At 40.5% G+C, this 13,217-nt stretch overlaps 1 protein-coding gene across 1 annotated transcript; it reads right to left on the bottom strand.

Moving 5' to 3' along the window:
- Positions 1-6,019: 6,019 nt before the first annotated feature.
- UTP23 (UTP23 small subunit processome component) lies at positions 6,020-12,459 on the bottom strand. Its single transcript, XM_059395066.1, has 3 exons — positions 12,182-12,459; positions 8,290-8,464; positions 6,020-7,142 (listed from the first exon to the last, which is right to left on the bottom strand). Exons 1-3 carry the CDS (start codon positions 12,367-12,369, stop codon positions 6,759-6,761), a joined length of 747 nt encoding a protein of 248 aa, XP_059251049.1. The 5' UTR covers positions 12,370-12,459; the 3' UTR covers positions 6,020-6,758.
- Between the last annotated feature and the right edge of the window lie 758 nt (positions 12,460-13,217).

Here is a 13,217-nt window from a genome sequence, read left to right as displayed (position 1 = left end):
TCATAAGTATGAGTTGAAGGAGAAATGGCACTGCAGCACAGGTTGGTGCGAGGAGTATGAGAAAACACACATCTTACTTGCACATGTACCTACCTAAGCTGGATCTCTTTCGCACCACCATCTCCATGTGACCCACATGCCCAATCTCATGGCAATGCGTAGATAACGTCCAGGTAATTACAGGAAGTTCAGGTTGCCTGGTCATGTGATGTCCTACGGCTAAGACCCAGCAGCAAGCTTATAGCTCTTTGTCAAAGGATAATAATTATCTGCAGGAGGGGATATGAATTTTTTTCCCAAAACCTTAGAGGTGTGTGCTGTGATTCTCCTATTGTACTTGGCAGAGACTTCACGCTGCTGCAGACATTTTGAGTTCATTGGATCTGGTGGCCCAAACTGAAAAACAGCTTGCACTGCAGCCTAGACTTGCTACAGAGCCTTATTTTGCTGTAGTCCCCAAACTCTCAGTCCTATGGGGTTACTTAGTAATTGGGTGGCATGTGTTGCCTCTAATACTCAGAATAGCCTACCAAGCTTTCATGCTCCCCACCCCTTCTAGGGTAATACGTGGTTGTGGTGCAGCAATGTGTCATCAGAGGTTATTCTGACATGCTAAAGAGCTCTGGACTCAGAAATGTCACTGAGGTGGCCGACCCCTGACTCTTCATAGGGTCTACCTCCCGCCCTCTAGCTCATAAAGCTTCAGAAAGACATTTGTAGTACTTGCTACATCCTACTCTTCAGATTGGATTTGCATAATCCTATCAATGTCCTGGGTCAGGGTGATGTTTTATGCAATGTCAAGATGATCAAGATCTCTGCAGACTGTGTGATGGCCGAGAGCAGGTAAGCTGACTTAGCATGAAGCAAGACCCTGAAGGTGTACTGGGGACTCTGTCAAGGGAAAACACTGCTTTTGGTGGTCCTAGTAAATGGTTAAAATCTAAGGGGGCAGGGGAGAGAAAAGCATTTTCCTTATCTGGTTCAAGGAGCTGGGTGGATTCATTCCAGGGAAGATACTACATCTGGAAGAGCTACTTCAAATGAGTCACCCTCTGATCAGCACTAAAATAATGTCGTCATGCTTTAATTTCCATCTGCCTCCTGCACAGACCAAATAGATGAGTTAAATGGAGATGTAATAGGAATCAACACTTCTGCATCAATCAAGTGTTTGATGATGGTAATTCTTTCAGTTTACTATCATGGTAGGGAGGAGAAATTCCAACAGCCCCCCTAGACTCTTTATACCCTAATGACCCTTAGTCTATAAATGAGGGAGCTAACATAGGGACACACCTGTTGCCTACTATGTCTTTCCCAATTATACATTCTGGAGCTGGGGAGAAAACACAGATCCATGAGCCCACTGTGATTCAAACTTGGCCTATAGCTCAATCAATCACCTGACCCCTATAAATCCCTGCTTCAAATGTTGGAGCCTCAACGTTTGGGTCTCTAGCAGTTAGCATCAATGAGAAACGGTATCTAATAATCCCCCCAAAATCTGGGTGTTTCCATTCCCCAGTACACATTCACTCTAGAAAATGGCCACAGGGAAACCAATAGCAGTGCTGCAAGGTCTTTGCTCAAAAGAACCCAGCCTCCCCTTAAATTGAAGGGCTCTGGGCCTCTGAACTCATTTAGATCTGGAAACTGAATGAGAGGCTATAGCTATCCTCCTGATAGATGTGATTTTATTTTCACATATTTGACAAATATGTATTGACACATCCTACTCTTAGTATACTCTTAGTACATACTATTAGTACTCTTATTATACTTTTTTTTCTTTTTTGCCTAGTACACTGGCACAAATATTATGAAGGAAAGCCAATGATCTAGTCAGATTTCACAAAAAAATGTAATTGTAAAAAGTACTTCAAGTGGATTCATATCTAGTATTACTGATAAAACTTGTGTCTTGAAATATCAGCTTAATGAAGCCATCTAATGGCAAATATTTTAAAATATCTTCACCATCCTTCACATTTTGGGTTTTTTACCTATGTGTATTTTATAATGTATAGTAGTAAACCTATGTATTTTATAAGCATACATTTATAGGTATATGCAGAAGTTCTTTCACTGACAAGGATGTATGTTATATTATTCAGAGGCCACCAATCTAGGATCATATGAGAAATCAGTTCCTAAGCTCAGTCAAGACACTTCTTTTGCCTTTATTCCTAGTTAGTTCTGGATCTCAAAACATATAGACAAATAGAATTATACTAAGTTATTATATTTTTTTCATTTATATCTAAACTAAGAACTCTTAAGAAAAGCTGTAGTACAATGACACATTTTTAAACGATTTTAAAGAATAGGACCTATTCATCCTATCTACCCATGAAAATCTATTAATTAAACCTGTCAAATCACAGCCAACTTGCTTTAGCAGGTGCAGAGACATAAAATACTGTCTCTTAACTATGCATAAATAGAAAACAGGAAATCTTACTTGTGAAACTCAGATGCTCTGAAGTGGCTTCGTTTTAATTTACATACCTGTGGGGATGAGAAATGGCTGTAGGGCTTCGAAAATGTAGGGAATACAGAATCGTGCCCAAACTCAACTACAAATACTTTTTTGAAGTGTTCTTAAAAAACAGTGGTTTTCAGAAACACTACTTTTTAGTCTGGCAAACTTCAGAGTTCAAAAGCACATGAACTCCACTTTCATCCCCAACAAGGCTAGTAGCTACCCTCTAAAGTAGAGGTTCTCAACATTTTCTTTTTGCCAACTGCAAAATGGATTATGAGCACTTTGTACACTCCTATGGTGCATGCTCCCTTTCCTAAGTTGTACGGAGAAAAATAAAGCAAGAAGCACTAAGGATTTCCGGGGTGGTGTTAGGAGGACACTATTCACAAAAGAATTGTACAAAGATATGAGATTCTTCTGTTAAAACCTTTTAAAAGTAATTTATAAATATATAAATTTATATATCTGATGAATCAGTTTTAAAATACTAAATATTATTGTAATACATTGTATTTTTAATATTTTAACTTAAAAATTACTATTTTTATAAATTACTTTTTTATAATTAAAAAATTACTATTTTTACTTATTTTATAAAAATAAGTTGACTTTCCTAGCTCTCCAGTTCAGATACTATTAATAGGTGACCAGATAGCGCTGAATAAGTATAAATATTTTGGTTTTCTGGACCCAATTTCAATGTGTATTGCAGGTTTAGTTCTTACACATACAAGCAGTGCCCTGCTAAACATTTAACAATTCAACTCAAGTCTGACAAGATCTACCTGCAGATAGTAGTAGATTCCACAGGTTAAGGGTTCAGTCCTTCAAGACTGCCACCTCCCCACCCCCCTGTGCCCCCCCACACATCAGACTCGTATGGGCTGTTACTTGTGCTTCTGACCTCTGGCTATAAATCAGAAGGTCCCACAACACTTTTCTCCACTAAACTAATTTCCTAGAATGGCTCATGAACTCAGAGAAAGATTTTACTTACTACATTACATGTTCATTACCAAAGGATGTAACTCAGAACAGCCAGATGGAAGATGCATAGGGCGAGGTATGGGGAAAGGGCAGGAGCTTCCAAGCCCTCTCCAGGTAGGTCACTCTCCCCAATCTCCACTTATTAACGTGGAAGCTCTCCAAACCCTGCCCCTGTAGGGTTTTAGAGAGGCTTCATTACATTAGCGTGATTGATTAGTTCCTGCCCCTCCCCCTCAATGCAGAGGTTGGGTGGGGTCGGGACAGAAAGCTCCAACCCTCCAATCCACGATTCGCTCCAAAGGTAACCAGCTATCATCCCTCAGTATTTTTCAAAACCATTTTACTAACATAAGAGACACCTTTAAGCTCTCATCACTTGGGAAATTCCAACAGTTTTGGGAGCTGTGAGCCAAGAACCATGAACAAAAACCAAACATATATGTACTTATTATCAATCACAATAAGCCTTGTTAAAGAGAAATATCTAAAATTTATTCATTTTAGTATACTGAAAATATCATCAGTGTACATTTCACCTACATTTTGTCTACATTTGATTTGGTAATCCTCTCACCATTCTTTTTCTTGAAGATTTCATTATTTATAAGAAAGCATGCAAGTGCGGGGCGGCGGTGGGCAGCGGTGCACAGGGATGGGGAGAAGCGGACTCCATACAGAGCAGGGAGCCCTGTTGCAGGCCTCCGTTCAGGGACCCTGAGATCATGACCTGAGCTGAAGGCAGACACTCAACCAACTGATCCACCCAGGTACCCCCCTAACTCTCATCATTCTTGACAATTTTTTTTTCCCTCACAGAAACTCTAGAGTTATATTCACTTTTTCCCAGTGTCTTTGCCTTTTTAAAAAATGTTCCTGTTAAGGGCATCTGGGTGGCTCAGTTGATTAAACGTATGCCTCCAGCTCAGGTCATGATCTCAGGGTCCTGGGATTCAGCCCCACATAGGGCTCTCTGCTCAGCAAGGAGCCTGCTTTTCCCTCTCCCTCTGCCTATTGCTCTGCCTACTTGTGCTCTGTGAAATAAATACAAAAAATCTTAAAAAAAAAAAAAAAGTACACATTACTTTAAAAAAGAAATGTTCCTGTTAAGAATTTAAAACAGAATCATGAAATATCAAAGCACTAACCTGGCTTGTAGGTAATACAACCTGTGTGATTCCTATTGTCCTTAAGGAGGTAACTTCAGCTTCCACCCAAAAAAGCTTCTCTTGAATTCAACTGAAAATGTTTCTGTAAAAATGTAAATGGACTCATATTTAAGAAAGATTATTTTAGCCATTACAAGAATTTGTTCATGATGTACTTCATACCTGATCATGAAACCCTAATGATAAAGATTCTAAACCACTACTCAAAGGTGTCACAGGTAGCCCAAAGTCAAAATCCAGTTTTCCAATTTTATACTTCAATATTACAGCAGAGAAACATTGTAATTTTGAATTGAAGAACAACTCAAACAATTGGGGAGATGGCTGAAAAACAAATTTGATTATTCAATTCCTAATAAAATCAGCTCTTTAGACATTTTATTAAAAATTTTAAAAATATATTTACTACATAACCTGTTAAATTCTGGTAACCCTTTAAATACCTTTTAAGTAACATTCAAAGCCAATCTTAAAGAGACTGTTATTTTGGAATTTTTGCTATTGAATTTAACATTTACTTTTAAGAAAATCATCCTCCTTAGTGGACAAATGGAACTAAAAAAAATTAAGAGACTCTCTAGGGGAACTGAGGGACATGATCTTCAATCAAGAATTATCTTGCGGGCGCCTGGGTGGCTCAGTGGGTTAAGCCGCTGCCTTCGGCTCAGGTCATGATCTCAGGGTCCTGGGATCGAGTCCCGCATCGGGCTCTCTGCTCAGCAGGGAGCCTGCTTCCTCCTCTCTCTCTGCCTGCCTCTGCCTACTTGTGATCTCTGTCTGTCAAATAAATAAAATCTTTAAAAAAAAAAAAAGAATTATCTTGCGAGGGGAGCATGGCTGCCTCAGTCGGTAGAGTTTGCAACTCTTGATCTCAGGGTTGTGAGTTCAAGTCCCATGTTGGGTGTAGATATTACTTAAAAATTTTTTAACAAGCAACTATCTTGCTAAATTATTAGTGCAACAAATATGAGGGTAAACAACACTGGCTGAGCCTCAAAAAATGTTACTTCCTACAAAATCCATGCTTCACTACAGCAAAAGAGAAAACCAAAAAAGAGTAAAACAATGAATCTAGGAAACAGAAATAACAAAAGCAAATTTCTGGATAAGGGCAAGAAGTGCACGGGTGACACGTGAGCAACATACGCGGCAGAAAACTGTTCCACACTGGAGGACAGAGGACTTTAGAAGCATCTCCAGGGTTGAGGAATTACCACATATCATCATACAGAAAATTTTAAGTTCCTTTACAGAGTTAAGTCAGATGCTTCAAGAAAATGAGGACAGTATAAACTTCTGGAATAACAACAAACTGGTGTAAGAAATAAATTCAATCATGTCATGGCTACTTGGGTCAATGGAGAACAGTTTACAGTCATAATAATGAAAATGCTTTATTTGGGATATATAAAGACTGAATTATTAATATATCAGAAAAATGGAGGAGTCATACAAGTAAACAAAATTTCCACTTTCTAGTACAAAGTCAAGTAACTGATGAACCAAAAGGTAGCAGTATATTCATATTATTTAGAACTATAAATTCTACAACTGCTACATGAATAAAGAATTTTCCTCTACGAATGTGAAAGGACACAACCTCTTGTCACAAAGGTTTTGTATGACTGATTTTTGACACTATTTGCATATAATGTTGGGGGTTAGGGGCAATGGTGAGACAGAAAGAGACAACAGTTTTACACATCAAAAAATAATCTCCAGGGGTACCTGGGTGGCTCAGTGGGTTAAGCCTCTGCCTTTGGCTCAGGTCATGATCTCAGGGTCCTGGGATCGAGCCCTGCATCAGGCTCTCTGCTCAGTGGGGAGCCTATTTCCCCCACCCCGCCACCCTCATCTGCTGCTCTGCCTACTTGTGATTTCTCTCTGTCAAATAAATAAATAAAATCTTAAAAAAAAAAAATGCCTAAACCCATCTACTCTGGTTTGTTTTTCTTTTTTCTTTTTTTCCCTTTCCTTTCTTTCTTTAACAAATATTAGGTGAAGGCTTATGGGTCAGTATTTATAAAAATCATAGTCTTTTACTGTAAGTACTTCTATAAGTTTTAAAAAGAAATTTGTTTTTCATATTTTAATGTCTTTAAAAGTACTCAAAGAATTCATTCATTATTGTTCTGCTTTTCAGAAAGTACTTTTGAGGTAGATCTGTTCCGGATTCTTTTTCTTTTTCTTTTCTTTCCAGAGGCAAATGATTCTGGGTCCTGTGTTTTCTTCTTTTTCTTCAAACAGCTAAGAGGATTGGGGCCACTTATTTTCTTGCGTTTTTTTCTTCTTCTCTGTTCCTGGTTTTTCACTAAACCTTGTTCTTCTTTGAGTTGCTTGATACTTTGTTTCTCATGCACTGAGACAAGCTGACCTGACTCTACTGCTTTAACAAAGGCAACTGTTTTGGGAGAAGGTTTGTCCAAGACTATAGTGTTCTGAATAATAAACATGAGAGGAACTCCAGGCTTTTTCTTTACTTTCATAGACAAATTCTGATCCTATTAAAAGGAAAAAAAGAATTGTTCAGTTCAAATATGCCAGTCAAATAAGATGCCTTAAATAGTAAAAAATAAAAGAGATCACCAAGTTTTACTTTTCAAATCGGTATGTCTCATTAAAGGGAATACACTTTATGACAAAAAAAAAAAAAAAAAAAGAAGACGACGACAGACATGAAATCTGAGCACAGTTAAATGCCAACAAAGGTGAACGAGACTTACCAATATTCTAGGACCACAAATTACAAACTAAGGCAAAGGTAAGTATGTTAGGCAATGTTCCATATCTTTGAAAAGGGTTAGGAATTTTAACACAGGTTGCAGGAAATGTAACAAAGTAAGAACTGGCTGACTCAGATTCTGGAATTAGCTCTGCATCTAACTGTGTGATTTTATAATTCTAAAAGTGTATTTAAGCACATCTGTATGTATATGCAATTATTGGATAATATCAACGCTGAGAGTCTCTCCTAACACCCACTCCTCCGCCCTGGATCTTTAAAAGTCTAAAACAGTTCCTTATTGGTAGCACAATTTCAAATAATATGAAACATGACTTTTTGAGAAAAAATATGAAATACAGGAACACAAGAAAACACTGATGAATATAGAATATAAAATTTTTGCTCTACTTATTTTCCCTTTAAGAACCCTGAAACATACAATCATCTCTTTGTCAATAATTTTATTTAAAAAAAAAAACTTAAGAAAAATCAAAAGCTTAAGGTTCTTTCCTCAAATTCTCCAATGACAATTGCTTTTATTGACTGCAAATTAACTTAAAAGTCTGCATTTTAAAAAATCTAAACATTTTGACAATGCACTTTCACCTAAGTTTTCCTGATTATATGTAGCTCCAAAGGAAATATAGATAGAAAGGTTAAAAAAAAAAAAAAAAAGAGGGACGCCTGGGTGGCTCAGTGGGTTAAAGCCTCTGCCTTCGGCTCAGGGCATGATCCCAGGGTCCTGGGATTGAGCCCCACATTGGGCTCTCTGCCCAGCCGGGAGCCTGCTTCCTTCTCTCTCTCTCCCTGCCTCTCTGTGATCTCTGTCAAATAAATAAATAAAATCTTAAAAAAAAAAAAAGAAATATAGATAGAAATGATTAAAAGATTAAAATTGACTCTGGTTTTAAAAGCAGTATCACCTGTGTTGCCACAAAATAGTGATGAGGATTTCCCTCTTCAACCATGGCCAATAGACATTCTGATCCACTCACAGCATTCTTGAAATGGGGACAGTTTCGGACTTGGCATTTTTGTGCAATCAGTTTTGCTCCATATAAGTCTTTTCCCAACGTTTCTAATTCTTTTAACACACACCTGGGGAAAAAATGTTATTAGCAGCTCACCATTGTAACAGATACCTGTCAATTGTTCACATAAAGCAAGTACTAAAAAATTACCCAATTTTGAACAAATTAAAACTATACTATTACAATCTGAATTTGTCATATGTTGGCCCCAGTCATATGATATCTTTTTCACTCTTTAAGAAACCTGGAAAATACAACCACTGAGTAGAAGGAATAATAGTTAAAATTTACTGAGCATTTATTATGTATCAGAGAGCATGCTGAATGTCTTTCCATAACTACTCACTTCAATCTCAAAACAGCTCTAGTTAGGCCCCTTACTTGAAAATTATCCATATTTTAGAGCAACTCATTCTGAGAGATTTCAAGTTACATGCTCAAACACAGCTAATAAGCACTAAGCCAAATGTGAATCCAAATAGTTGACAACAGATGCCTTGCCCCAACCTTTGTGGTATATGCTTCTACTTCAAGTACAAATTGGTACACCTTTAAACTATTTTCAGCACAGAAAAGTAAAAATGTTCACGTCACCAGCTTAATAACAATCACAACTTCCTTTTTCACTCTGCATTTTCGTACTAATATAAGTCAATGCTTTGCAAAGTGTCAGCTAAAGACTACCCAAATCAAAAGGACATAGTGATAACTGCATAATTTCTACTCCTTTCTCATCCCCAAATCTGCACCTCTTGAGGAGTCAAATATTAGCCTTCTAATAAGCTCCCCAAGCACTTCTTCCATGAAAGAAAAGAAAAGAAAGAAAAGGAAAGGAAGAAAAAGGGAGGGAGGAAGAAAAGGAGAAATAAAGAAAAAATTATAAATACTGAGTCAAAAATTTCTTAGGCTCTAGCCAGCCCTTATCAGACTCTACCTTGCCTCACTCCCTTTATCATTCGTTTAGTTTTTGTTCAAGAAGAGAGACTCTGCTTTCTTAGTCATCAGTTCTGAACTCTTTTTAGGAGTTTCAGGCCCAAACTACCAAGTATTTATTGACTATTTCCTGCGGATGTACATCAGCTCTTCAAATTTATGTCTAAAATCAAAGTATTTCCCTGCCTCCAAACTTCTCCAGGGCATGCGATCTCTTTGAATACATGAACTTCCCAGAAGCTGGGCCTAAGTCAGAAATCCTAACTGACCTTTTCTTCATTACCCCTACCCCTACCCCATCAGCTGTTAGAGTTCTAACTCTAACTCTCGGCTGTTGTTATCTGTCTCATAATGTCTCTTTGCAGAACTCTTGAGTTTCTCTTTGAAGTTTCCTCTATGAAGTTGGGGCTCCCATTACTTCTGGATTGGACAACCACCAAATGAGTTTGCTTGCCATCACGCTCTTGCTTCTCCAATTAGCCCTCACACCTCTGCAGTTAGCTTTTCTAAAAGACAGCTGTTGGGTCTGATAGCATTTCTCTCTTCATTATGCACATCAAGAATTGACAGAATACAAAATAATATGCTTTAAAATAAACCATCAGTAAGATGTGTGCTGGGGGTGGTGGGAGTGGATAAATGAAACAAGACTGGACATGTCAACAATTCCAAAAGCTGAGTGATAAGATATTTCATTATACTACTCTACTTTTGTGTATGTATAAAATATTCTGGAAGTTAAAATAACTTCTTTAGGGAAAAAATGCTATAGAGTATAATTTCATGCAGTACTTCCCAAACTTTTTTTGTTATAGCACTATATTAGAAATGTTAGTATTTCGGGGCACCTGGGTGGCTCAGTTGTTAAGCATCTGCCTTTGGCTCAGGTCATGATCCCAGGGTCCTGGGATCAAGCCCCGCATCAGCTCCCTACTCTTCGAGAAGCCTGCTTCTCCCTCTCCTACTCCCCCTGCTTGTGTTCCCTCTCTCGCTGTGTCTCTGTCCAATAAATAAATAAAATCTTTAAAAAAAAATGTTAATATTTCTCTGGCACACAGAGGTAAATGAACAGGTTTTGTGTAGCCGTAAGTGATGAACTCAGGGCACAAGTCAACTAACGACTTGTCCGGCAGCCCTAAAGGCTAAGGGGATAAAAATCCATGGGATAAAAAACAATGATTTTGAGGTGCTACTTGAATATGGAAAGCTCTTCATGGAGCAATACTATTGTGAGAAAAGCAGGGCAATGATACTGTGCGCCCAGTAAGAGCCCATTCCTGTGTGTGTGTGCGCATGTGTATATAGAAAGAACTGGATGGACGTTACAGCATGTTGACAGTGGTAATTTGTTGGTGTGATATTATGGGTCATTTTAATTTCTTTTTCTATTTTTTTAAAGTAAATAGCTACTATGAGAACGGGGACCCCTAAGTTTCTTAGCAGTTCACGTTGTTGAGTTTTTACCTTCTTCCCAGCTTCACTTTCAACTACATTCTGTGCTCTAACCTCCTTTCCAAGCATCTGACAGCTCCATTTCTTTATTCAGGAGGCCTCCACAAGTCACTTCTACCTTTTCTGTCACTCAAAATAGTCCTTCCCCTCAGAAGGGAAAGATGAAAACAAAAGAAGAGAAAGAGAAAGAGAGAGGGAGGGAGGAAGAAAAGCAGAAATAAATTATAAATACAGAGTCAAAAATTTCTTAAGCTGCAGCCAGCCCCTGTCAGACTCTACCTTGCCTCGCTCCCTTTAGTCTTTAAGAAAACTCAAAAGTTGAAGAAAAGCTCCAAAGTTATCTCCTTTATGAAACCTCCCATGATTCCATCCTCCCTCCTATGTCCAGGAGGCCCCGTCCTAAGCGTTCTCACACCGAGGGAGGCACAACACACTGGAGTCAAAACACACCCATGGAGGTTGACTGACACACTTTACTGGCTGTGAGGGCTGGAGGTTTGTCCTGGTCACCAAGTTATCCTCAGTGGCTAGAGCGCTGCCCGGCATACAGCTGGTGCTTAATAAAGACAGCCGAATAAACGAATGAGCGCGGGCAGAGGTCTTAACCTCGAGTTGTGAATGCTCTTTCTGGGAATCGAAGATGTTCGCTCACACAGCCAGTTGTGAGGCTTGAAAATTTTTCGTTCACACTAGAAAAAGCGAGGCAAATAGGGAGCAACCATTTAAAAGGGGCAGGTTTTGGGGTCGCCTGGCTGGCCCAGTGAGTTAAGCCTCTGCCTTGGGCTCGGGTCACGATCTCAGGGTCCTGGGATCGAGCCCCGCATTGGGCTCTCTGCTCAGCGGGGAGCCTGCTTCCTCCTCCCTCTCTGCCTACTTGTGATCTCTGTCAAATAAATAAATTCTTTAAAAAAGGGGGGGGGCATGGAACACTGGGTGTGGTGAAAAAATAATGAATACTGTTTTTCTGAAAATAAATTTTTTAAAAAAGGGTGGGGTTAGGTCTCGGATACTAGCAAGGGCTCTACATACACGATACCTCGTTTGATCCTTCCGGCAACCCTTTGAGGTACGGTCTCTCCCTCACGGAAGAGAAGTCCGAGGCTCGGAGATGAACTGGCAGGAGATCACAAAGCGGGTAGGACTGGGACCTAGATTCGAAGCCGGGTCGCACTAGAAAGCTCAGCTGGACGCATCTGCCAGGCCGACGACGGGAAGCGCCGCAGGACCCTGTACTTTCTACCCCCGCCGCAGACGCCCGCCTGACCTCCTCCGCGCCCCCCACTCCACTGTCAGTTCCTCCCGGGTGGGGCGTTCTGCCCGCCGCGGCCTCGCCTCCACCACGCCCGCAGGATCCCCGGGCCGCCTCCCCGGACGTCCTCTCCAGACCCGCCTGGCCCACCTGGTGGTGCACAGCTGTGTCTCCCCCATGAGGTAGCGGGGCAACTGCTCCCGCAGCTGGATACGGCCGCGCAGCGCCGCCTGACAGAAGGTACCGTCCAGCAGGATCTGGTACGGCTCGCGAACTCCGAAGTTATTGCGGAAGAAGCCGAGATGCTTCTTGGCATGTTTCTGCCTCGTGATCTTCATGCCTGACTTAAACGGACCGACACAGGCGGTAGTCGCGGCCGTCTACCTCACCGCCCGCTCCTGCCGGAAGTAAAGTGCCTTTGCCCCCGGAAGCAAACGCCCCCATCTGCCGGGCCGCCCTGGGCACGGCAAGCTCAGACGAGCGCGCGCTTTAAGGTGCGCGCCTCGGGGGCGGTGCTTGTGCCTGGCAGAGCGCAAGCGCTATCAGATCCTAGCACTATCAGATCTCGTTGATCTGATAATCAACGAGAATATTGAACCTTGATACGCTACAGACATTATTCTAAGTAATTTCCCATATACTATTCCCTTTCATGTTTACAATTCCCAAGTGGGGGAAAGAAAGAGATCAGAGTAATTGGACAACTCTGAGCAGGTCTGTCCTAGTTGCCTTCCCTCAAAGAAATTAAGCACTTTTGCAAAGGGCACGTGGGTCTTTAGTGTTACAACTATCACTGGAACCAGGACTGAAGTTAAGGGCTGCCTGTAGTTCAGATGTTCTTGCTACCCACCCTCCATAAGAACTGTTACCGAGTGCCAAACTTAGGGCAGAAGGTGGCACCATTTTGCTTCTCCTCCTCCCCTTAAGACCATTCTAAATCACTTACACAGGGTGTTTTGGAAAAAAAACGCCCAAGAGCTTCATTTTTTTATGTGTCAGAATCCCGAAACTTGAGTCCTAGTTCTACCACTAACCCAAGCCAACTTCACTTTGAGCAACAATTCAAAAAAACTGGCTTTAGTTCCGCACTGTCAAACTGGTTGTCAGGACCAGACTTTTCAAGAACCCTTTCTATGTTTATGGTGTCTGAGATTCGAAGACTAGGTAGGTACTGGGCTAGTAGCAA

Source organism: Mustela nigripes, chromosome 3, assembly GCF_022355385.1.
Source record: "Mustela nigripes isolate SB6536 chromosome 3, MUSNIG.SB6536, whole genome shotgun sequence".
Lineage (NCBI taxonomy): Eukaryota > Metazoa > Chordata > Mammalia > Carnivora > Mustelidae > Mustela > Mustela nigripes.
Note: the sequence above shows the minus strand (reverse complement) of the source record. Positions and strands in the feature narration are given on the sequence as shown.

What these genes read in the sequence shown, in the direction of transcription:
- UTP23 (XM_059395066.1), bottom strand. Translation starts at nt 12,369, where the DNA reads ATGAAGATCACGAGGCAGAAACATGCCAAGAAGCATCTCGGCTTCTTC. An exon ending in ACACAGCTGTGCACCACCAG is followed by an intron (nt 8,465 to 12,181) that starts GTGGGCCAGGCG and finishes TTTTTTCCCCAG; the next exon opens with GTGTGTGTTAAAAGAATTAG. An exon ending in ACTATTTTGTGGCAACACAG is followed by an intron (nt 7,143 to 8,289) that starts GTGATACTGCTT and finishes TCCTTTTAATAG; the next exon opens with GATCAGAATTTGTCTATGAA.